Raw genomic sequence first — 26653 nt, 5'->3', positions numbered from 1 at the left:
ATTCAACGCGAAGTACGAACTTTAGTAGGATGAAAAGCTAATAATGAATTAGACTGAAGAAACATCGTTCCTGGAGTTACGACGAAGCACATAAGAGTATGAGTACATGTAGTTCTAGTTTTCACTGAAAATATCATGAGCAAGTTCCCAAAGATTTTGTTAAATATTTATACTTGTGCTCCGTGATTTGAACTTGTGTAATATTTCTCATAAGTAATTGAATACAATTATATAAAATAATAATTCTTGTGAAAGAAGTCTGTAACCAATCCATATTTCAATTTATGACGAGATTAATACTTTAGCTGCCACATCCATATGTGGATGCTACTCATATGTGGTTTAAACCATATGTATCACCTATGTTATTCACGAAGTTGTTTATATAACTAACTGCAAATACTTGCATCAACTACTTGAAACTATGAATAATAACTGTAGTAAACATTGCGAAAATATTTTATAACATTTGTTAAAAGTAAAATATTTTGTAAACAGACGTAGTTGAAAATTTTCAACTGCTCGATATGGCAGTCGTGTTAAAAAAATAACTTTAAATGACGAAATTTGAATTTTTTAAGACAATATTGGTTTTTTAATATTTCTACAATATTTGCAATATTATTATTGTAATATTGCAATAAGTATTAATGTGTAAATTTAATTTGCAAAAGAATTCATTTAAGTATTAAAATAGAAATACAAGCTTTCCTGTCATACAAACAGATTTATAGATGAAACGTTTACACGGTTATATTACAAATCCGTTGAAATACCGTAGCATTCGATGGAATTTATCAAGAATCTCTATTTATGAAACTATCGGTTTTGTAAGTGAAACATTTCGATATACATGGACGTGGGTGTATGCAAATGAGGGTCTATATGTGTAGGTTTATAGCGAATAACAATGCTTCTCAACGATCGTTGCGGAAAGTTCGCGTAAGGCTTCGGTTTGAATGGAACTCTTCCATTGGATGCTAACATAACATAACCATTGGCGTAACTAGATGGGGGCTAGATTGAAACTGACCCCCAAAAATATCAATTGAGTTTTTATATGGAAGAGATTGAGTCGAAGGAATTTCATATTGAAAATAATTTCAGAAATTAGGATGTATCTACCTAGAAAGTTAAACTTGCAAACTTTTAAATTTTAAACTTTCAAAATTTTGTATTAGTGGATTTTCAAATTTATTCATTTTTGAAAAATTAAATAATGTAAATTAATTGATAGGTTTCACCATTTTTATTGTACAATGCATATGTAGATATGCTTCGGTTTTGGAGTTGTAAAGTTGGTGTACTTTTGGAGTTTGTGAATTTGAGATATGGAGATTTAGGGGTTGAGAGATTTTGTGACGTGGAGGTTGGGGTGGTTAGATATTTGGGAAGGAGGAATGTGGGAATTTGTGCTATTGGGAATTTGGGGATTTGGGGATTTGGGAATATGGGGATATGGGGATATGGGGATATGGGGATATGGGAATATGGGGATATGGGGATATAGGGATATGGGGATATGGGGATATGGGGATATGTAGACGTATGGGGATATGGACATGTGAACATATGGGGATATGGGAATATGGGGATATGGGAATATGGGGATATGGGAATATGGGGATATGGACATATGGGGATATGGGGATATGGGGATATGGGAATATGGGAATTTGGGGATATGGACATGTGGATATGTGGACATGTGGACATACGGGGGTATGGGGATATGGAGATATGGGGATATGGGAATATGGAAATATGGGAATATGGGGATATGGGGATATGGGGATATGGGAATATGGGAATATGGGAATATGGGAATATGGGAATATGGGAATATGGGGATATGGGAATATGGGGATATGGACATGTGGACATATGGGGATATGGAGATATGAAGATATAGGGATATGGGGATATGGGGATATGTGGATATGAGGATATGGGAATTTGATAATTTAGGAATTTAGAAATCTAGTAATTTGAAAAGTTCGTAACTTAGGAATTTGAAAATTTGGTGGTTTAGAAACTTAGAAATTTGATAAGTTGGCGGTTTAGAAATTTAGAAATTTAATATGTTCGTGATTTCGAATTTTAGAAATTATAAAACTGCAAAATTGTAAAATTGTACAATTTTAAACTTATAAACTTGTAAACTTGTAAAATTCCAAAATTCCAACCTTATTTTACAATACAACCTTAAAACTCCATAAAACAAAACTAAAACTTGATACCATAAAACCATCTAAAATAAAACTAAACCTTGATAACACAAAACGTATAAATACGAAGAAGAGCAAAGAAGGAGTGTCCACCATTTTTCCATCGATAGAAAAACAGGTTTTAACATTAAACCATATAAAAGTGGGCCAATAGTGTGATCTAACGTAGCAAGTATCTTCTCCTGCAGTAACGTCGCGTGGAAAATCAAGTTACATTTGCAACTGTGGCTATTTAACGTAAAAGCAGACACACGAATACGAAAAAAAAGAAGAAAAAGAAGAAGCGTTCCGCGTATCCTTGTACCACTTTTCCTGTTGCCAACCCTGTGCCAGATTTTATCGTACCAAGTTGCAGCTAGGACTGGAAAAATGTGAGACGTGAGCAAACTATTAAATTTTCCGACCAAATATCATATTTTAATTCCTCGTTAAAATACGGAGATATTAGCTGCGGATTTTATTTCTTTCTGTTTGCTTGTGATGTGTATGTATGTATATGTATACGTATATCGTTGATGCGATTTTTATTCGAGGAGTAAGAGTAGGAAATTTTTAGGTATTCTAGAATTTATGGGATCAGTGATTGGGGGTTGCGATGGGTGATTTTTGAAAATTTAAGAATTTGGAAATTTGGGATTTGGGAAATTTGGGATTTGGGAAATTTGGGATTTGGGAAATTTGGGATTTGGGAAATTTGGGATTTGGGAAATGTGGGATTTGGGAAATTTGGGATTTGGGAAATTTGGGATTTGGGAAATTTGGGATTTGGGAAATTTGGGATTTGGGAAATTTGGGAATAGGGGAACTTGGGATTTGGGAAATGTGGGATTTTGGAAATTTGAGATTTGGGAAATGTGGGATTTGGGAAATTTGGGATTTGGGAAATTTGGGATTTGGGAAATTTGGGATTTGGGAAATTTGGGAATTGGGGAATTTGGAATTTGGGAAATGTGGGATTTGGGAAATTTGAGATTTGGGAAATGTGGGATTTTGGAAATTTGGGATTAGGGAAATGTGGGATTTGGGAAATTTGGGATTTGGGAAATGTGGGATTTGGGAAATTTGAGATTTGGGAAATTTGAGATTTGGGAAATGTGGGATTTGGGAAATGTGGGATTTGGGAAATTTGAGATTTGGGAAATGTGGGATTTGGGAAATGTAGGATTTGGGAAATGTGGGATTTGGGAAATGTGGGATTTGGGAAATTTGAGATTTGGGAAATTTGGGAATTGGGGAATTCAGGATTTGGGAAATTTGTGATTCCGGAATGTGAGAATTGTTTTTTCGGAATTTGGATATTTCAAAATCTTGGTATATAGAACTTTTTAATTTAGGACCTAGGGATATTAAAATTTGGATTGTAAGGAATTTGAGAATTTAGGAATCTGGAGATTTGCAAACTTGAGGATTTGACAATTTAGTAAGTTGTAAATTTTTGAATTTATAAAATCGTACAATTAAAAAGAGAAAAATTCAAGAATTTGATATTTCTAAACTTTGAAAATTTAAGAATTTAAAGAAACACATGAAATATTCCCAGGGTGAATGTCCTTACATAGTTTCCACGTTGAAACATATTCTACAAGACCTAGTGGAGCACACTCAGTGTTATCAGTTCCAAGGAGCGTAGGTTTTAGATTACCCTGGAACACCCTTTTCAGATGTAAATGGTTTCATGTGCATTTAAATAAACAACACCCTACTTACCCAGGTATTTCGTGTCGTGACTCATTGCGGCTTCAATTTTTTCCAACAATGGAAAAACTGGTTTCGAGGTTGAAGCATAGTTAACTGGGCCAATAGTGTGCCTCGCCTAACCGGGTATCTTTGTCCCTCATTAATGCGGCGTGCAAAATCGAGCTATATTTGAAACTACCGTATCTCCTTGATGAATCAGTTTAATCAGAGAACAGATTGTCGACGAGAGAGAACTTTGCACTTTTCATGTAGGAATGCTTTGTCACGTTAACTTTTTATTAGCCTTTCTCGACGAACTTTCATCTGAAAGCGACGAACTGCGAATGGGAAAAGTTGCTGTCGGTACTATAAATGGTGCGAGGTTTAATTCATATTTTCATATTTCAATTTTCATATCTCAAATTTCTAAGTCTTTAAATTTCTAAGTTGTCAGTCTCCCATATCCCCAAATTCTCAAATCTCCAAATTCCCAAATTATCAAACTCTCATATTCCAAAATTCTCAATTCCCTAAACTCCTATTTCCCCATTTCTCAAATTCCCAAATTCTTAAATTTCCAAATCCTTAAATTTCCAAATCCCCACATTCCCCAAATCCCACATTCCCCAAATCCCACATTTCCCAAATCCCACATTTCCCAAATCGCAAATTTCCCAAATCCCAAATTTCCCAAATCCCAAATTCCCCAATTCCCAATTTCCCAAATCCCAAATTTCCCAAATCCCAAATTTCCCAAATCCCAAATTTCCCAAATCCCAAATTTCCCAAATCCCAAATTTCCCAAATTTCCCAAATCCCATATTTCCCAAATCCCAAATCTCAAATTTCCCAAATCCCAAATTTCCCAAATCCCAAATTTCCCAAATCCCAAATTTTCCAGATCCCAAACTTCCCAAATCCTAAATTCCCCAATTCCCAAATTTTCCAAATCCCAAATTCCCCAATTTCCAAATTTCCCAAATCCTCAAATTTCCCAAATCCCACATTCCCCAAATCCCACATTCTCCAAATCCCAAATTTCCCAAATCCCAAATTCCAAATTTCCCAAATCCCAAATTTTCCAGATCCCAAACTTCCCAAATCCTAAATTCCCCAATTCCCAAATTTTCCAAATCCCAAATTCCCCAATTTCCAAATTTCCCAAATCCTCAAATTTCCCAAATCCCACATTCCCCAAATCCCACATTCTCCAAATCCCAAATTTCCCAAATCCCAAATTCCAAATTTCCCAAATCCCAAATCCCACATTCTCCAAATCCCACATTCTCCAAATCCCACATTCCCCAAATCCCACATTCCCCAAATTCCACATTCCCTAAATCCCAAATTTCCCAAATCCCAAATCCCAAATCCCACATTCCCCAAATCCCAAATTTCCCAAATCCCAAATTCCAAATTTCCCAAATCTCAAATCCCAAATCCCAAATTTCCCAAACTTCCCAAATTCCTAAAAGTATAACTTTCTGCATATTCAAATATTAAAATCTCCTAATTATAAAAATCGATAACGAAGTTCCCATTGAAGAGAAAGGAGAAAAGGCGTACAAAAATAAAGCAAACATCATTTTAACGGCGTGACTTTCAATCGAATTTCATGCAGAACGAATCTATAACGATAACAATCAGATGATCCGGATCGATGAACATTGTTCTGCGTGTAGTGCACGTGCACGGTGCAATTGCTGTACGTGCACAAGTTACACGACACTGTTTCAGTCCTGCAATTCGTGCTCGGTGCAAATAATTACCGTTACGAGTTAATTATTTAATTAATCGAGTCGGAGGAACTGCAACGTGCGAACGTCTGGTTACGCAAATAATTGCGACAGGAATAATTTGAAAAAAATTCCTTCTTTAATTACTGGAGGTGGATGATCGTTATGTGTAATTAATTCTCGCATATTAAAATAGATTCTTGTGATTTTACTATTGTATCCGGGGTATGTGTATGTAGATGTAGGCATGTATACATATATTGTATGGTTTTAATAGGACATGTGGTGTTGCTTGAATATTTTAATATTTTATTTTTGGGTTTTACTGATTTATGGTTTGATGGTTTTTTATTTTAATTCTTTAGTGGATTAATATTTTACTGTTTCGCTGTTACACTATTTTTTTATTTTACTATTTTTCTATTTTTCTATTTTACTATTTTACTAATTTATTAATTTACTAGTTCACTAATTTATTAGATTACTAATTTACTATTTTACTGTTTTACTATTTTAATATTTTACTGTTGTACTGTTTTACTATTTTATTATTTTACTATTTTAATGTTTTACTATTTTATTATTTTATTATTTCACTATTTTAATATTTTATTGATTTGCTATTTGAATATTTAAATATTTTACTATCCTCCTATTTTACTATTTTATTATTTCATTGTTTTACTATTTAATTATTTGATTCTCTTACTGTCTTCCTACTTTACTATTACACTATGCAGTTCTTTAATTATTCGATCATTCTATCATATTACCTTTTCAGTATTCTATTTCCACCATTTTCCCATATTTTTACTTTAATATTCCAAGTTTGCAATATTTCACAATTTTATGACTTCATTACCACACAATGTTATTCCGCTTAATCTGCTACATAACTAATGCACAGTTTACGGTATACTTCTAGCGCTAAGCTCAAAATAGTCTCAGTTGAGATTCAAATAGAGTTGTACTTTACATATCCAGTGATTCATGATGTACCAAACACCCGTTATTCTCCATCACGTATTATACCACGTTCATACATTAAAAATTCTCCAACAAATTTTTTCTTAATTGATGACACGAAGAAAGTTGTTCTCAGAACGAAATGAATCGAGCAAAAATTTATGTCAAACGCGATAGTTAGTCATTGGATCACTGCGCGAATATATACGTGTACTCGTGTATGTGTGATTCGTGTTAAATTACAGAAGGAGCTACCAAGCGAATCCGGAATAACGTTTCGATGCGTTCGTTCCGTGTTAGAAATTCTGCGATGTCAATCTTCTGAAAAATGTTATAAAAAACCGAGTAAAAAAGCAGTGCATCAAATGAATGCTGCACGCGATTTATGGAGAGGTAATTTTTTTATGACTTTGGTCGAAATGAATGTAATACTTAATTTAGTAATTAGTTGATTATATTATTTTTACTGTTTTCTGTATGTGTAATATTGTTTGATTTATTGGGGATAATTATGCTTTTGTTATATGTATACACATATTACACATATTACACATATGACATATATGACACATATGGCATATATGACACATATGACACATATATACACATATTACACATATTACACATATGACATATATGACACATATGGCATATATGACACATATGACACATATATACACATATTACACATATTACACATATGACATATATGACACATATTACACATATGACACATATATACACATATTACACATATTACACATATTACACATATTACACATATTACACATATGACATATATGACACATATGATATATATGACACATATATACACATATTACACATATTACACATACGTACACATATTACACTAAGGTAACTTGTAAAGTATTGTATAGTCACTACAAGTTATACTTCTCTATTATTACAAGTATATTATCATACAATATATATTGTTTATATATTCTGAAACACACAGTATTTTCATTGATTTTCATAGAGTCTTGATTGCTATAATTATTAATTCAAAGCATGTCAATTCATACATACACAAGTTCCCTAACTCAATTATTAAATATAAAAGAAGATATTTTCCGTAGAATTAACAAAATATTTTCTCTACATTTCTATAAACCCTGTACCTGAAATTAATTGGTATTCCGACAGTAAAGTATAGAATAAGTAATTGTACAAGAAAACCGTACGTGATTGGTAAGATTTCAGAAGGGAAGGCTGGTTCCTGTCTGGGGTCGTAGAAAAACAGGATTAGGAATAATCCTAAACAGACATGAGAAAGAAGAGAAGACAATGACTCTAAACGCGGCACATGGCCCTTTGAGAATTATACTTGCGTCCTGAACCCTGTGGATTTTTTGAGAAAAGGAAGGGAAAAACTTTTCAACCATCTCGAGCACTCTTCAAGCATTTTCCACCACTTGATTGTGATAATAACCAGACCCTCCATTTATGGTGTGTTTTTCAATTCAGGGAACGTTTAAACGGCTGCATACAAATTACTGAATTCCTTTATGATTCTGCATTATTCATCTGCTTGGTCTTTCTTGAATAAACCAATCATGCGTTGAAATAATTACTTTTTTACTAATAATTGAATGAGTGAAGAGATATGCAGAGGCGAAGCAAAACAACTTGTAAGAAAAATAAGTTTTTATTTGTCAGAATTACTTATTTTAATTTTGAATTTAATTTATTGGTTTTGTGGATAAATTAAGTCCTTAATTATTCTCATGATGACTATAAATAATTGTAAAAATTAATAATAATGAAAATTATAATAATACAATAATTGTAATAATTTATTTGCAATATTCATATAAACCTTATATATTTACAAAACGGAGAAATTCACAAAATAAAAATTAAAATTAGCTTCTTCAAAAAAGAATTAACAAATTGCTAACACAAAATGATTTTTAATTCTTTTTATTTTTGTACATTTACACCGTTAAAAATTAAACAGTATCGTGTTAAATTAATTGTACAAAATATTTTCTTTTATGGGATTTTATTGTTCAGTAGAGTAAACGAAGAATAATTTATTAAAAGTGTCGACGAGCAACAACGACACGTTCTTGACGAAAAAGAATGTATTTTGATATCAATACTTGCGTCATCTGCGCTATTAATCACGAAGCTGGTATGGTAGTGTAAAAAACGTTGATAAACGAGTTTCTAATCATAACTGTTGCCAATAAAAATGTATAAATGTATAGGCTACAACGTGTATGTGTCATCGGATCCCGGATTACATGTGCAATTTTTTATACTTCACCTTGGATGATTGAAAATATGATTGAAATAACCATCGTACCTTCAATTGATTATATCGATTGAATTTGCGAGATTTATTGTTCTTATTTAGCTATTCTAGAGCTAAAATTTAGTCATTTTAAAATTGTCATTTGGTCATTTTTTCATTTTAACATTTATTCACATTTTTTAATTTGAATAGTTCTTAAATTGTTGTAAATTAGATTATGTGAAAATTATTAAGCTAGAAAGTACGTCAAATTGATAATTTAAGAAATGAGTACACTTAAAAATTTGCAATTTTTTAATTTTCCATTATGAATTTATATATTTGAAAATTTTGTAAATTAGATTTTTGTAAATTGTAAATTAGATTATGCAAAAATTATTAAGTTAATAACTACGTAAAATTGGTAACTTGAAAAATGAGTAAATTTAAAAATTTGCAATTTAAAAATTTTCCATTATGAATTTATAAATTTGAAAATTTTGTAAATTAAATTTTTGTTAATTGTAAATCAGACTATACGAAAATTATTAAACTAAAAAATACGTAAAATTGGTAATTTAAAAACTGAGTAAATTTAAGAATTTGCAATTTTTAAGTTTCCCGTTATAAATTCATTTTTAAGTTGTAACAATTTATTACCATAGTACGATGGACTGATGATTCATTATTTCCAACGTCTTCAACGTTAATGGAGCATGAAATGAGATATAATAGAAGCAGTTTGGGATACAGTAATAACAAGAAAATGGTTTACCTCGTACTAAGCGCGTAAAGGAAAACAGAGAATCGAAGAAGTAATGGCTAATACAGTTAAGCCAAAGTTAATCGTATTTACCGTTAATGGAATGTAATTACACTGTTCAACGACATTTTACATCTTGCGCTAATGCTAATCGTGGTATATTAGTATAATCAATATTATACAAATAGCGATATTACTAAATATACGAGTCTTGCAAATTTGTAGTACCGTTTTGGATCGTCATTTACAATTATCACATATCTTATTTATTATGCAAAAATTGTACATGTTACTAATTTTATTAGAGCTAGTAAAATTAATAAAACTAATCTTATTAATTTGAGTATGTTGTATAATTAGGGATGATTTCAATTCATAGTATTTAAATTATAGAAAATCAATTTAATTAATATTAAAATATTCAAATAGTCAAACTCTACTGATTTGAATATAGTTTGCTTGTAACATATGTACAGTAAGTAATATTTATTAAATATGTAAAATATGTAACAATTTTCAGAGCTAACCTAACCTTACCTAACCTTAATAGGTTAATTTAGAAAAAATTAGTATAATTTTTAATACTGTATATATCTTTAAATTTAATATGCAAAACTGCACAATGTACTAATACCTATCAAGAATAAAAGTGTTAATTAATAATGTAAAATTTTTCTAACATGAATTATATTATTAAATATTATTTTCCTGGCTAAATAATTTCCTGAAAATATTGTACAATGTTTTCAGTTTGAAGATATATGAATTTAAAAACTTTTTAAAATTTTAGAAATTTTGAGATATGAGTTTTGAAATTTGGAAATATGGAAATGTGGAAAATTGGAAATTGTAAAATTTGGAAATGTGGAAAATTGGAAATTGGAAAATTTGGAAATGTAGGAGATTGGAAATTGGAAAATTTGGAAATGTAAGAAATTGGAAAGTGGAAAATTTGGAAATATAAGGAATAGGAAATTGGTAAATTTGGACACGTAGAAAATTGAAAATTTGGAAATTATAAAATTTGGAAATGTAGAAAATTGGAAATTGTAAAATTTAGAAATGTGGAAAATTGGAAATTGGAAAATTTGGACATGTAGGAGATTGGAAATTGGAAAATTTGGAAATATGAGAAATTGGAAATTGGAAAATTTGGAAATGTAGAAAATTGGAAATTGGTAAATTTGGACATGTAAAAAATTGTAAATTTGGAAATTGAAAAATTTGGAAATGGGAAAATTGAGAAATATAAAAAATTGGAAATTGGAAAATTTGGAATTTGGAAATTGGAAAATTGGAAACTTGAAAATTTGGAAATGCGAAAATTTGGAAATATAAAAAATTGGAAATTGGAATACTTGGAAATATAAAAAATTGAAAAATTATTATTAAATGCTGTATTCCAAGTTAATAATTTCTGTAACATTGTACAACGTTCTGAACAAACAGTGATTCTGTATCCCTATATCGCCCTCTTCCCTAGGGAAGTTCACCGCACTCTGTACGTGGTTAACTTCATAATTGCAGGACGCACGCAGTGCGTCGTCGGTGCATTGAATAAATAATGCATGACGCACAAAGTACGTAGTCGGTCTCGAACGTATTGACTGGCATGCGAAAAATGCAATATTCGAGAACGAAGAATCCCACAGGAAGTATTCCAAAGAAGCATTAAAAACAGAGAGAAAATATATAGGATACGAGAATACGAAACCAAAGACGAAAATGTGTTTACCAATTATAATCATTTGATAAATTGCATTAAGTGATATTTTATATTGTAAGGAAACAAACAGCTGTATAAATAGAGATTGTATGAACAGTCCAAGTGAAACATGTATGTACATGAATTGTATGTATGTGTACATATGTCGTCACAGCTGCTTAAAGTAAAAATGGTGCAGTCAGTTTGCCATTTATATTAACGTGTGTTGTGTATTCGACAATTATTAGAGTCGGTATAATCACTGGCAGGAAATTTAATTTTACACGTGGATTGCTAAATTTCTTAGTTCTCAAATTTTGAAAGTTTTAACAGTTATACATTTTCGGGTTACATTGGGATAGATAGAAATTCGGATAGATGATTTTTAAGATTGGATTTTGTAGATTTGAAAATTTAAGAATTAGACTTGGGCCGAGAATTTAGAAATATGAAAATTAAGAAATTTATAAATGCTGAGGTTTATGAATTTAAGAATTTTTTAAGATTTTAGAAACTTTGAGAAATATAAGAATTTAGAAATTTGAAAATTAAAAAATTTATAAATGCTGAGATTTATGAATTTAAGAACTCTTTAAGATTTGAGAAATCTTGACATATAAGTATTTTGCAGTTTGAAAATTAAGAAATTTATAAATGTTGAGATTAGTGAATTTAAGAATTTTTTAAGATTTTAGAAATTTTGAGATATCAGAATTTTGAAATTGGAAAATTTGGAAACGTAGAAAATTGGAAATTTGAAAATTTGGAAAAGTTGAAAATTGGAAATTTGAAAATTTGAAACCGTCGATAATTGGAAATTTGGAAATTTAGAAGTCTAGAAAATTGGAAATTTGAAAATTTAGAAGTCTAGCAATTTGGACATTTGAAAATTTAGAAACCTAGAAAATTGGAAAATTGGAAAATTGGAAATTTGGAAACCTAGAAAATTGGAAATTTGGAAGCCTAGAAAATTGGAAAATGGGAAATTTGGAAACCTAGAAAATTGAAAATTTGGAAACCTAGAAAATTGGAAAATGGGAAATTTGGAAACCTAGAAAATTGGAAATTAGAAATTGGAAAATTGGAAAATTGGAAAATTAGAAATAAGATAATTGGAAATTGAAAAATTGTAAATTGGGAAATTGGAAGATTGGAAAATTGGAAAATTGGAAAATTGGAAAATTAGAAAACTGGTAAATTGGAAAATTGGAAATTCTCGAATTTGGAAATTTAAAGACTTGAAAGCTTAGAACTTCGAAAATTATAATTCTTCAGTATTCGAAAATTCAGAAATTCTGAAAATTCACAACCTGAGTATTAACAAATTTCCCACCCCAAAAATTCGATAATCCAAAAATTAAACAACCCAGAAATTACCTATGTAAATGTAAGAAATCCAAATCGTGCTTGAAAACACAGCTCAAATCACCACGTATCTCCTCACCAATATCAAAACGATATTATCGATACATCGAGACGCCTCTAAGCATTTCGATACCATCCCAGATATCTTTATGGCTAGCCATATCTCGTATTACGTGATCCACAAGGAAAGTCCACGTGGAGAGCGTCTCGCCGATGAGGTAAAACGGTCAACGGTTGGTAAGAATTTCTGTGTAAAGGAAAAAGTATACACATTTCGGCTGGTCGTCTAGCGCAGGTGGAAGCCAGGTTGGTGCATTAAGGTTGGTCCCTCGCTTCACGCTCAGGTGCGCGGCTTGAACGACACATGCATCGTTCAACACACGCGAACGTGCGGGAACAGAGGGGATCCCTACGTCCGTCGTTTTATACCTGCTGGACGTTGCCAGCCTTAATCATTTTTTCCTTTCTCCTTATCGTCAGCGAAAAAAGACTCGACTAGATTCCGTAACAGGTGCCTCGTTTTATCCGACGTATACGAAATTTTATCGCGTCCGAACACTCCGTTTTCTGGCTGCACAGATTCGGTATAGTAGAAACTTTTGATTAATATTCCGGAATGTGGAAATAAAAGGTCGGACAGTTTACAGCCTCGTATATCGAGTTGTTAATTATTAATTTTGGTTAATCGGGTGGGCGGTTGGGATACAGGGGCGTACCGTTGTGGGGACCTTTTTACTCGTGGTCAATAATAGATAATCAGTTTGGCTGACTGTTTATGGAAAATTGTAAATTTAGCAGCGAGGAATTTTGAAATTTTGTGGTTTGTAAAGTTTTAAATTATAGATGTTCAAGCCTTGAAGAATAATTTGAAAACTGTGATAATTTTTAAATTTGAAAATTTGGAGACAACTTGGAAAATTGAAAATTCGATGTCTCAATAGAATTTGAAAGTTTGAAATCTGAAAATTTAAAAATTATTCCATACCCATAATTATCTCACACACAGAAATATGACAACTTGAAAATATATTAACAAAAATTGTCAGCAATCAATCTTTTTGTAAAATCGCAGAAACATGAACTATTTCTGCAGTAAGATTAAAAGACCAAATAAAAAAATATAGAACAAGCTATTTCATTCTCAAGGTCACGACCTTATTTTATTTTCCATTACACATACGTCAAATGCCCTCTAAAACCAAAAGCAAGTAGCTCATTGACCTTTAGTAGTGCACTTGACCTTTTGTTTTTTGCTTATTAAAACAGGTCTCTCCTTAACTAATTTTTTTTAGAGAATCTACGAATTCTCGGAAATTTCTGAAAGAGAATATCAAGTCCCAAGAAGCTCTCTGATTCGAAAAATCGTCGAATATAAAGAAAACAAGAAATTGGGGAAAACCAAATCATTAGCTAGTTTGCTCGAAATAAATATTGTTTCATGCTAATTAATAAATGTATATGTTGCATTAATTAAGCATTACTCAAGAATCGATTTTCTCTAATAAAAACGTGTGTTTAAATAAATTTATACAAAACTAGCAAAGATGTGCTATCATACGTTATTATACACATACACACATATATTACACATACATTATTGCACACATGTGTATATGTTATTTTATGTGCATTATATCTTGCATTATATAATAAATTTAATTAAATGCACAATAAACAGATTGTCTATACATATGTCATTATATACACATACACATGTATTACACATACGTTGTTGCACACATGTGCGTACGTTACTTTATGTGCATTATATCTTGCATTATGTAATAAATTTAATTCAATGCACAATAACAGATTGACTATACATACGTTATTATACACATATACACATGTATCACACATACGTTATTGCACATATGTACATACGTTATTTTATGTGCATTATATCTCTTGCATTATATATTAAATTTAATTCAATGCACAATAAACAGATTGTCTACACATATGTTACTATACACATATACACATATATTACACATACGTTACTGCACACATGTGCATATGTTATTCTATATGCATCATATCTTGTATTATGTAATAAATTTAATTCAATGCACAATAAACAGATTGTCTATATGTATAGATAATATATGTATAGACAATCTGTTATTCATAATTCATATGATCCTATATTATAATCGATCGAAACTGCATAATTAATAGTATCATACATAATGATTTAAAACGTCAAAATAATTTATAACGCCCAAAAGTTAAATCCGTGAAAGTACCCATATCTTTCGATGAACATTCAAATTCGACAAATATCAGGAAGCGTATCCGTTTTCACATGGGTAAATACCTTTCAACTTGAACCGCAAATTACATGACACCATATATAAAAATTGACTGCTTTCTCGCGACTGGACGGCGGTTTATGAACTTTCACAAACGAAATTACGAGAAGGCATCAAACAAAAGTACGAAGCACGATTATGAGTTATTTTAATAGAGTTTTATGTGAGGCGAGCACGCGTTCGTTTTTACGCGTTAAGGGGAACAACGAAAGGGGAAACAATGCAAGATATCACAATGCGATTTAAGACGATCGATATTTCTACTGGTCTACTTTGCGAGTCCAAGTATTACGTACAGGTACCGCTTGATAGTCTTCAAACACTTATTATATTCAACAATATTGTTCAATTTTATATAGACAATGATGTTCCATTTTAATTGCATTGCCTTTTAACGAAACTATTTTCTCAACCAGAAACCTTTCTTGCGTTTGTAATAAAACAGGAATAAACATCTTAATGAGATATTTTATAATTAAAGTGTGTTAATACAGTTACCTATCTGGTGCTGCATATCACACTAATAATTATGATACAAGGAAGTAACATACAAATGATAATAGAAACCTACATCGTTTCAAACTGAAATATTATACAAAATGAAGCTGTGTATAGAAAATAATTTATGTTACACTTTCCGTTATTTTTTACGAATAAAATCATGTTACTAAGGTACTGTGGGACACTCAGTATATCATTAACTTTCCCTCCATCGCATTTCAATTTATGCACTTTTCGAGCAACAAACGTACCAATAGTAAAAGTTCGTGATTGGCTAAACGTTAACAGTCCGCTCGATACTTTATTTCTCAAAGGATGCACAACGATGGTTACGTTCTTTTACGATTATTTCAGTTGTTAAGAAGCTACGCCGGTCATTGCACCAGCGTTATCGATCAGCCACTTACAATTCTCAGTTCAATTCCTTTATCCGCGTAGTATAACGCCAAACGATCGCGTGAATCAAAAATAATGCCCCGGGGCCAAGAATTGGCGGAGTAACTCAAACGCGGAGACTTCAACACGAATGTGAACCAACATCGGGCGCGATCATTATTTTACGCAGTGCGTTCCCCGTTCACGGTCTACGAACCTGTATTGTACGAACAGAGAAACTCGGTAGAAACAGCGATATAGTGCACTGCAGTATTGCCGTTAGTGTCGGGCAAACGGAGCACTTATTTTGGGCCCTGCGTTTAAGGAATTTCGTTTTGAAAATCTTTCAAAATTTTTCTTTTGGTTCAGGTGTCGTTATATTGTTGTTATATTGCCACTCATTATATGGTCAGACATTAAATTTCCATGCGTTATATTGCCGTAAGTTATACTAATATGCATTGGATTATTATGGACTTTATATTGCGACACGATGTTATAACTACGTGTTATATTGCCACTTGCTAGATAGATATGTTATATTGCCACGAGTTGTATTATCACGCATTACATTATCATGCGTTATATTACTACTCCGTTTGTTTAAACGTGTTGTATAACCACGCGTTACATTGCCTCGCATTATATTGCCATATGTTATATTGCCATGTGTTATATTGCCACGAGTTGTATTATCACGTATTACATTACCATATTTTATATTACTACTTGGTTTATTGAGACGTGTTGTATAACCACGCATTACATTGCCTCGCGTTATATTGCCACGTGTTATATTGTCACGAATTATATTGCCATGAGTTGTATTATCACGAATTACATTATCATGCGTTATATTACTACTTGGTTTATTAAGACGCGTTTTATAACTACGCGTTATATTGCCTCGCATTATATTGCCATGTGTTATATTGCCATGACTTATATTGCCACGAGTTGTACAGTTATGCATTGACTACAATGCGATATATTATGACGTATTTTATAGCTACACAGTATATTGCCTCGCGTTATATTGCCACGTGTTATATTGCCACGAGTTATATTGCCACACGTTGTACAATTATGCGTTCATTACAACGTGGTATATTGTGACATATTTTATAACTACACATTATATTGCCTCGCGTTATACTGCCACGTGTCATATTGCATATAACACATATTGCTACGTCATATTTCTATATCGCCATACGTTATGTCAATACTTTCAGAATAAATTTCATTCACAATTGTAGGGAGATCTTAAATTACACGTATCACAAGCAGATTAATAATAATAAATTTCAGCCTGCAGATTATTAATGAAATATCATCTTTTGTTTCTACAAATGCATTATATCGCAAAAGTAAGATTTATTAGAGTTTATGAATTAAAAATATGGTAAACATAATTATAACATACAGAAAGCTAAAAAGAATGAACACGCGTTAAATTACTTCGCACTATATTGCCACAAATTGTATCATTTAACAGAACATTCAGTTGCAATTGTCGAGTTCGTGTTGACTTAAACTTTGACAAGTTTTGGTTAATCTAACACAGCGTGTAATTCAATGAAAAATTTGTTACACATAAGTTCTCATGCCCAGGGCTCCACAAACTCTCGTGGCGGATCTGATCGTACAACTGGTACGAATGTTATTTTATAATAAAACTCGGACAAACAGTTAGAAAACACGAGAAACCGGGTAAGGAAATATTAACGTCAACGGAAAGACTACCAAGGTTATACCCGGCTCCATGGAGCAGAACGTCGTATATTTTAGTCTATCCTAGTATAACACGAAGATATAACAGTACTTCAGGTAGACACGATCAGGTGTGCGGAACGGTTTGGCAGGGCGGCAGCCCCACTTGTCACGACGCTTCCATCGTTTTACGCAAAAATTCGAACGTCGATGCACTGCGAATTACGTGCCACGGAAACATTTAGCGAATAATTTCGATCGAACGCGGATATCGATCAATGGCAACAGTTAAGAGAGTCGAAAGGATTCGCGCTTGCGTCTTGGATCATGGATCGCGAAAGGATCTCGGGGCCTGTGGCGCTGGCGGAGAGAAACACGAACCAAGAACGCCGCACGAATGGCGAACATGCCCGGGGTCTTACTCACCTGCCACGACGTATCGCGCCCGCATTTTTGTCGACCGGTCTCGAGATTTTCAAAGTTGAACTGCAGGACACCCGCGCACTTACGGCGTCTCTTGTTGCCCATTCACTCGCGACCAGACATCCTAAATCACTGCACGTCACTTTTTCTCTTAATTTATGTTTCAACCAAGAAAAACGCTCGCTTTTGCTTTTCACACACTGTAGAACGACTCTGTTCGTTTCCTTCAACGCGACACATCCGCCCGCGCTACTATGACCGCCGATAAACACACACCGAGCGAGACTGCGGCTCCTCTGGAGAACGTCGCTCCGCTATTGTGAAGTCTCGCCCCCACCCACTCAAAGCACCTTTGCTTCGACACTGCTGTGTCGGCCCTGTCTGGTTACCGACACTGGCTGGATCGCTTTTATCTCTCTCTCTCTCGATCGCTGCGCCAGGTACGGACCTACCAATTGCACTCCGCAAACGTACTTCCAACGAAACTATATCCTTCGAATTAAATTTTCATTCTAAAGTATCATTTTTCTTTGATACAACTTTCAAACATTTACAATCGCACATGTTCGGATACGAAATAGACACCATTTTGTTAAATACAAGAATAAAACAAGCAGAAACACTATGTTACTATTCTTTAGTTTTGGAGAATTAAACATATAAACTTCAAGTTTTCAAATTTTCAAATTACCAGTTTTCTAAATTTCTGATTCCTTTTAAAGTAGTCCTAACTTTTCAAATCTGTAAGTATCCGAATTTGCGAAATCCAAATTTTTAAATCATACATCTTTAAATTTCTAAGTCCTCAAATCTCCAAATTTCCAAGTTCCAGATTATAGAAGCTCATGATGAAATATATGCTGTGATATTAGTATTTGAATATTTAAAAGATTGTAACGAATATATTTAAAGAAAACAAGGGAGAAAAAAAATAATACCTCTGCCGTGACAATGTCATGTCAGACATTGCCGTGACCAGGATTCGAACCTGGGTTACTACGGCCACAACGTAGGGTCCTAACCACTAGACGATCACGGCTATCAGAGGAGTTATACAACGTTGTATTTCTACAGTGTTTTATAGCTATTACTCTACTATAATTTTAACTGATTTCTCTTTTTCATGTCTGCATTATACATTATAAAACACAATTTATTTTTTTGAATTAAATACGATAAACTGATGAATATAAGCTATAAGTAGTGACAGCTAAATTACTATTACAGATCATATTGCCCTCTACCGTCAGCTACATTCATTATATCTTACCGATCGATTTTTGAATTTTTTGTGATTTTGAATCGATTTAAAAATTGTACATTTACGAACTGTTGAAAAAGTAATTTAATTCTATTATACATTCATTTCTCTTTGAGCTCTAATTTCTTTACTTGCTTATTTAGTTTTTAATATAGTCATACATAATAAGTTTTAGAATATTTTTTGTTAAGCCGACAAGTTTTGTTCGTGAATATTTCATAAAAGAAATTTATGAAAATGTTTTTTATGATAATTCATTATACGTTAATATGTGATGGTATATTTAAGTTGAGGTATCTATTTAAGTGACAAAGTAATTATCATAAAAGGATATATTTTTAATTATGAATAAATTTGAAGGAAATAGCCCGCTAAGCATTTGGTTTTTGTCCCACCCTTTAATTTGTTTCTACTTCCGGTTCTGGTCTTTCAGTTTCTCTGTGACAAGCCACTTTATTTATAGAGTTTGGCAGGTCAAACTATTCTGCGCATAGAAAACAAAAATCAGTGTGTCGCGATAGAAACATAAACTCTAACAATTGTATACGAGTCAGAAGTAATAGAAAGGAAAATTATTTTAGTGCAATTCGAAAGCGAGAGTCCTCGCTTTTATTATCTTATTTGCGTCATGGTAGCTATGAAAATGTCAGCTCTGTGGTGATTCATTCGTTCATTACTTGGCTTTTCATCTGTTTTTTAGTAGCACATTCTGCTAATTGAGTAGGTATGTTTATATAAACTTGTTAATCGTTAATAAACTTTGGTTGCTAACAAATGGCTGTTTATTATTGTTTATTTATGTATTGTATTTGTATACATATGAATGCGGTTAGAGAAGGTTAAATAGGTTAGGAAGGTGAACAAATATTTTGTTGTCTTACCCTTACGTTTACAAGTTCTCAAACGTATAATTGAAACTAAGAAAAATTTGATGGTGTTGAAAATTAATCCTTATTTGTAATTTGTTACACAAAACTTCTAATGGTTTACTCAGTAGCTAACAATTGGTAGCAGATGACTTTATTTATATCAGTTTCCCTGGATTTGTAATATATCAAGCTATTTGAACATTTTTGTTATCTGTACCATTCCATATATACTGCAATTTTTACACGAAGAACATGGTTTATATCTAGGATGATGGAAGAACCATTGAGTCAAGGTGCTTCACCATCTGGTGACAGTAACTTTTCTGGCAGTGAGGATATAAACTCAGCTACTATTGTGAGTTTAGACGAAAGAATATTGGACATTAGTTCACGACATTCTTTAAATGTTCTTCGACCACCGTCAACTAAAAAAGCAAAAAGAGTGAGGTTTTACAGAAATGGAGACAAGTTTTATACCGGTATTGTGATGGCTGTGACTGCAGAAAGATATCGCAGTTTTGATAGTTTAACTTCAGATTTAACAAGAGCTTTAATATCCAGTGTTACTTTACCTAATGGAGTTAGAGCAATTTATACTATGGATGGAAAGAAGGTTCAAAGTATTAGTGATTTGGAAGATGGTAAATGCTATGTTGTTTCTGGACAAGGAGAAATGTTTAAGAAAGTCGAATATTCATCTACAAAAGTAAGAAGAGGCAGTTCATTATCTGGATTGCCTCAATTTCCAGCTAGTACTGGTAGACAAATAAGTGCAATACCTTTATGTGTAAAAGCTAAAATAATTACTTTAATTCGTCATGGTACAAAACCTCGTAAAGTTGTACGGCTTTTATTGAATAAAAGAAATGCGCCAAATTTAGAACATGCAATGGAAGCAATTACAGAGGCAGTTAAATTAGATTCTGGAGCAGTAAGAAAAGTTTATACCCGCTCAGGGCAACAGGTTACCTGTTTGGAACAGTTTTTTGAAGATGATGACATCTTTATTGCTTATGGATCTGAGAAATCAAGTCAAGAAGACTTTGAATTAGATTTTGAAGAAGTTAAAAGTATTCAGAGTTTTAAAAGATGTCCATGGATATCGAAAAGGCAAAGTGGTCCAATGCCAAAAATGCCACGTAAATCTGGAAAGAAAGTGCTTACTACACCGCATCTAGTGCGAACACCTAGCCCTTCATCTTTAATGTTGCCTCAACCATTACGTTTACATTATACAGTTGGTCGTGTAATTGGAGATGGCAACTTTGCTGTTGTCAGACATTGCATTCATAAGTAAGTATTTTAAACAACTAAATGTTTATAAATTAAACAAACTACAAAAAATTTATTAACAATATTTTGTAGATCTACAGGTGAGGAATATGCAATGAAAATTGTAGATAAGTACAAATGTCAAGGTAAAGAAACAATGTTAGCAAGTGAAGTGGCAATTTTGCGACAAGTTTGTCATCCAAACATTATTAGTTTGGTTGCTGAACAAGAGACCACTGATCAACTGTTCTTAGTTATGGAACTTGTAAAAGTATGTTTTCTTAACATTTTTTTATGATATCATAAAATTGAAGTAAATATTCAAAATATGTTTATGTTATCAAAGGGTGGAGATTTGTTTGATGCAATTGCTGCAGCAACAAAATTCTCAGAAGCAGAAGCTAGTGTAATGATTGGGCATTTAACATCTGCATTAGCTTATCTGCACTCACACCATATTGTACATCGTGATGTTAAACCTGAAAATCTTTTGGTGGAAATGGATGGAAATCATGTTAGGTGTTTAAAATTAGGTGATTTCGGACTTGCTCAAATTGTAAGGGAACCTTTGTACACAGTTTGTGGCACGCCTACATATGTAGCACCAGAGATTCTGGCAGAAACTGGATATGGTTTAAAAGTATATTCATTTCTTAAGATAGCATTGTTTAATTTAATGAAGTTTAAAAACATACAAATTTAAACAAAGTTTAATTGTTTCAGATCGATGTGTGGGCAGCTGGTGTGATACTGTATATTTTACTTTGTGGTTTCCCACCATTTGTTTCGCCCGAAAATGAGCAAGAAGAATTATTTGAACGTATTTTAAGTGGCCAGTATGAATTCACACCTCCATACTGGGATAGTGTGTCGGATTCGGCTAAACAATTGATCTCAAACATGCTTCAAGCACAACCAGAACTGAGATTCAGTGCAGAAGATGTACTTGATCATCCGTGGCTCGCGGTAACTGTCATTATATGCTAATTTCTTGATAGAAAACCTCTTTTTATTATCCTGCATGGTTTACTTGGATCTATTTTTTTTTTCTTACTGAAAATAACCATAAAATTTGCATAGTAAGCTGCAATGAATTTCTTTAGTTTAATTATATTTAGGTATAATATTTTGATTACACGTATTTTTTTATCTATACGCTTATCAGTTATCATTATTTATTATGAAAGTAGTTCAAATTTATTACCACCGCTGGCGTATACAGCTTCACCCTCGCTTTTTAAATACAATGCTAGGAAAGCTTCTGTAGTGATTTGCTGTATCTGTAGCGATGCTTCTTTTTTTCTTTTGTCCCGCCTCTGTATATCAACAGAGCTTTCTAGGAGGCGAGCAGACCACAGCAACAACACCTACCAACCCGCCGGAGCAATACTGGAATCAGCAGCGTAAGCCGATAAGATTAGCAACATTCGAGTTTGACTTCAAGAATTCAGTTGAGAGTAGCAGTTCACAGGATGAAGTTGATAGTGTCCCTGATAGCAAATCAAGTATTAGAAACAAATGGATCGAAGTTTTATCAACAATAGAATCAAATAACATTGATTTGTTCCATAATGCAGACCAGGACGAAGAAAAATTAAGTTACGATGAAAATGACTTTAATAATGGAAATCCTGGAGACGATGAACCTGTGTCTCTTAGTGCAGATTGTTTACAAGATATTCAAGATCTTAGTCACTCTATGAACAATCTTATAAATAATTTGAATGATGGCCAAGTTCATCAGCATGGTTTAAAATCGTCGCATAGTAAAGCCTCGTCTTCAAACAGTATTCATGAAAATGTTAATTTATCAGTACAGATGGATAATTCAGTGTTAATAAGTAGTTTTGAGAATGTTCCTTCAATTAACCTTAATAAATGCGAAAACAATCCAGCCGAAGAGAATGCATCCTTCGAAAGGAGAGATGAAAATTTCTCTAGTGACGTTAATTGTACTACACCTATTAGTTCACATGTATCAAATAATAGCAATATAAATGTGTTTAAAACACCCACATCTGTTCGTTCTGGGATAAATAAATCGAAGTATAGAAGAAAACATCTTTATCAAAGTGCAATGGTTTCGGAGAAAATTACTTCGAAATTTGAAAATGACGATATGAAAAATTGTAATACCATGTTCTCCTCAACTGATAGTTTAACTGGCAGTTCAAGTAATGACATTGAAACGTCAGACAGTTTTGTAAATATTCAATTTGCACAGTTAACACAAGATCAAAGATCGAGTTCCACGCAAAGCATGGAGTCAACGGATAGTTTTGAGAACGTTTGCTTTTCTTATAATCAAGAACTCAAAACTTCAAACGTGTGCGATCCAAATGAAAATGGTTGTACAACCGAAATATTGAAATTAAACTGCGTAAAAAGTTCTCCTTTAACAAACCAAGAAAAATCGGCGACAAAAATATTGCAAACTCCAACCATGTTGAAAGTAAATGCATCAAAACCTTCCAAAATACATGTTTTAAGCAACAGAAAAAGTTGCGTCAGAACAGGAGACGAATCCAAATGTACGAAGAACGAAACCGTAAAATTCAGGCGAGAAAAATGCACACCAAAAATTGATGCAGATGTTAAGACAGTAGTAAGAAATAAAAGATTTAGTTGTTTTTCAACGTGCTCTGCAAAAAAGGATTCTGAATCTGTTTTAGTAGGTGATAAGTCAGTTTCTGTCACTCCAAGAGTAGGCAGAAAATTCAGTTCCACCGATGAATTGCGGGACGAAAAGCAGAAACAAAGCACAAAATCAAAAAGATTCAGTTTATATTACACTCCGCAACCTTTAAGAAAGAATTACGAAGGTGAAACAAAGATCGGGAAGAATACGTGTAAAACTGATCAACAGAGTAATGGAAAATCAGCGGACACAAGTAGAAGGAAAGATGATGTTTCGGAATCAGATGAAAAGAAAAATGTAAAAAATCGCCGGTCAATTGTAGATAATACAACAGCTGCCAGTAGAAGCAGAACAAGTAAGCAGAGTGTTCATATCAGATCTGAAATTGTAAATTCGACTCTAACGCCTGGTAGAACAAAATAAATATAAGTAGATATATTTATACATTGAAAATGACCGACGTGGGATTAACCTGCAACAAAAATCCAAAGTTGTATTAATTATTTTAATCTAAGTGCAAAGTTGTTTAACCAAGGAAGTGATGTCATTTGTTCCCAGATTTTTGAAGGCTTTGATGCTAATCAATAATTCAAATTAGGACAAGTGGGACTCACACATAAACGAAACATGCCAAATGCATTTAAGTAGTTTATTTTATACTTGATATTCTATCATTGTACGTAGTACAAGTCTCGAATTAAATTAGATGGTAGAGATTGCTTCGTTTTCACCGAGACGCAAGTGAATAGCAAGTCGCAATTGTAGGTACGAGATAAGAAACTGTATTAATGATGCCAGAGGTCCTTGTGGCAAGTGACAGAGGGCGACAGTGCGAACGATTATATGTATTTGCTTAACTTGTTGCATATATGCTTGCTCAAGAAAAATTCGACTAATGCAAGATTAAATATTTTTGTAAAATATTGACGGCGGTAATGTAAGAGCAATAAAATGATAACGATGGTGATGGTAATTATTAGACGAGAGAACTTTTAGGGAACGTAATGAATTGGCGAGCGAAGAATTTAATACATAAACGCTTTTCATATTTTTGTAGAAATTGCGTAGATATTGTACACTTCTTGCGCGTCTTTCTCCCTTTGTCGCTTGAACGTACTTTCATGGTTACCCCGCTATAATTTCCATATTTTTTAATGCGATTATTACTATTTACTATAACTGTGTACATATATATATACATATATATACATAGATATATATAAGAGATTCGTAAAATATTATTTATCATCGCTGAACATTTTCGTAACTCGTAATTTACACGTGAAACGTTAATTTATCATGAAACTTTTACACTAGATTGAGGTCGTATATAAAAATAAATCATGATTATACTTTTTCTATCGTAAGCACAATTAATTTGTAAATGTATACATGATATTACTATAAGTTATAGAAATTTTAAAAGTGATTTACGCCAAATATTGAAAACTATTTACTATTTATATTATTATATACCTGTACATGTATTTACATATACCGTACATCCTACATTCATATTCGTTGCTATTTCCTTCTATTTCACTTATCTTTCAACTGTCTTCGATGTAAGCGTGTCGATATATTCGACCCGACTAAAAATTGTACTCGCTTTATTTCTGTCAAAAAATTCAGTAAAACAGAAATACGAAGCTCTTAAGAAATCTTGATTTGCCCTAATGGACACTTCAGACAATCGATATGTACATACATATTGTCAATATTAATGAAAAAAAATAATTTTCTTTGTGCATAAAATATCAGTTTTTATAACATGTCAATGTTTGTCCTCAATACTGTCGAAATTAGAGAAATATAATATACAATTGTTTAAAAATCTGAAATATTGAGAATATTTGTACATTGACTGTTTGAGGTATCCATAAAATATATGCTATAAATCTTCCATTGAACAATGTAAACACAAATTCCTACGGTACATTAAATTCAACACAATTGGAAAAGTATTAAACGTGCAAGTTATATTAAACAATTTCGAAATAAACTATTGAGAATTATTTAATTAATGAATTTTTAAATATTCAGTATTATAACATTTAAATATTTGGTAAATGTTCACAAAGTGAGACGCATTTACGATTTTGATAATTCAAGGTCACTTAGTTTTGTGAAAATTTTAACGGGAAGGTGGTATGTTTATTAAATTGAATGTGACGACATCACCATCCAATAAATCCGAGTTAACTCGTTCCAAGTTAACTCACTAGTGATTATTAAATTAATATTAGATGTGGATTAAGCACATTTTAAATGCAAATGGTGATCGGAAAATTATGTACTTTTATGTAAACTTTTTAATAAACGGTATTCGCACAACTAAAACTTTTACAACTTTACTCAAGGACTTTGTCCTTGACATACTAAAATTTATAGAAATTAAAATATGAATATTTATCAAATATTTTTCTTCTCATTTTATCTATAATTTCTTTCCATTTATTCAAAAAATTCTACATTATTTATTTAAAATTTTTTAGAATATAAGCTGTAATGACAGAGATGATAATTTTTGTCCGAACATTAGTATTTGAAATATAGAAGGTTATCGCGCGGATTTTGTTTAAATCG

At 32.3% G+C, this 26653-nt stretch overlaps 2 protein-coding genes and 1 non-coding gene across 7 annotated transcripts in view; 1 reads left to right on the top strand and 2 right to left on the bottom strand.

Annotated features, from left to right (window-relative positions):
- Positions 1-18407, bottom strand: part of crb (cell polarity complex component crumbs) — a 58751-nt gene extending 40344 nt beyond the window's left edge. For 3 of the 5 annotated variants that reach the window (XM_012281417.2, XM_012281420.2, XM_076531374.1), the window contains exon 1: positions 18031-18406. In XM_012281417.2, the coding sequence (XP_012136807.1) occupies positions 18031-18055 (25 nt within the window). In that variant the 5' untranslated portion in view covers positions 18056-18406. Of the gene's footprint in view, positions 1-18030 lie in introns of all 5 variants that reach the window. The other 2 variants (XM_012281418.2, XM_012281419.2) reach the window with 1 other exon arrangement.
- Positions 18408-18994: 587 nt separating this feature from the next.
- On the bottom strand, positions 18995-19066 carry TRNAH-GUG (transfer RNA histidin (anticodon GUG)). Its single transcript has one exon. It is a non-coding gene; the product is annotated as a tRNA-His (tRNA).
- Positions 19067-19690: 624 nt separating this feature from the next.
- On the top strand, positions 19691-26407 carry LOC100875181 (uncharacterized). Its single transcript, XM_003701607.3, has 6 exons — positions 19691-20012; positions 20425-21450; positions 21523-21700; positions 21776-22069; positions 22153-22395; positions 22760-26407. Exons 2-6 carry the CDS (start codon positions 20426-20428, stop codon positions 24488-24490), a joined length of 3471 nt encoding a protein of 1156 aa, XP_003701655.1. The 5' UTR covers positions 19691-20012; position 20425; the 3' UTR covers positions 24491-26407.
- The last annotated feature ends 246 nt before the right edge of the window (positions 26408-26653 follow it).

The sequence above is a fragment of the Megachile rotundata genome, chromosome 4 (assembly GCF_050947335.1).
Source record: "Megachile rotundata isolate GNS110a chromosome 4, iyMegRotu1, whole genome shotgun sequence".
NCBI classification, from domain to species: domain Eukaryota; kingdom Metazoa; phylum Arthropoda; class Insecta; order Hymenoptera; family Megachilidae; genus Megachile; species Megachile rotundata.
Note: the sequence above shows the minus strand (reverse complement) of the source record. Positions and strands in the feature narration are given on the sequence as shown.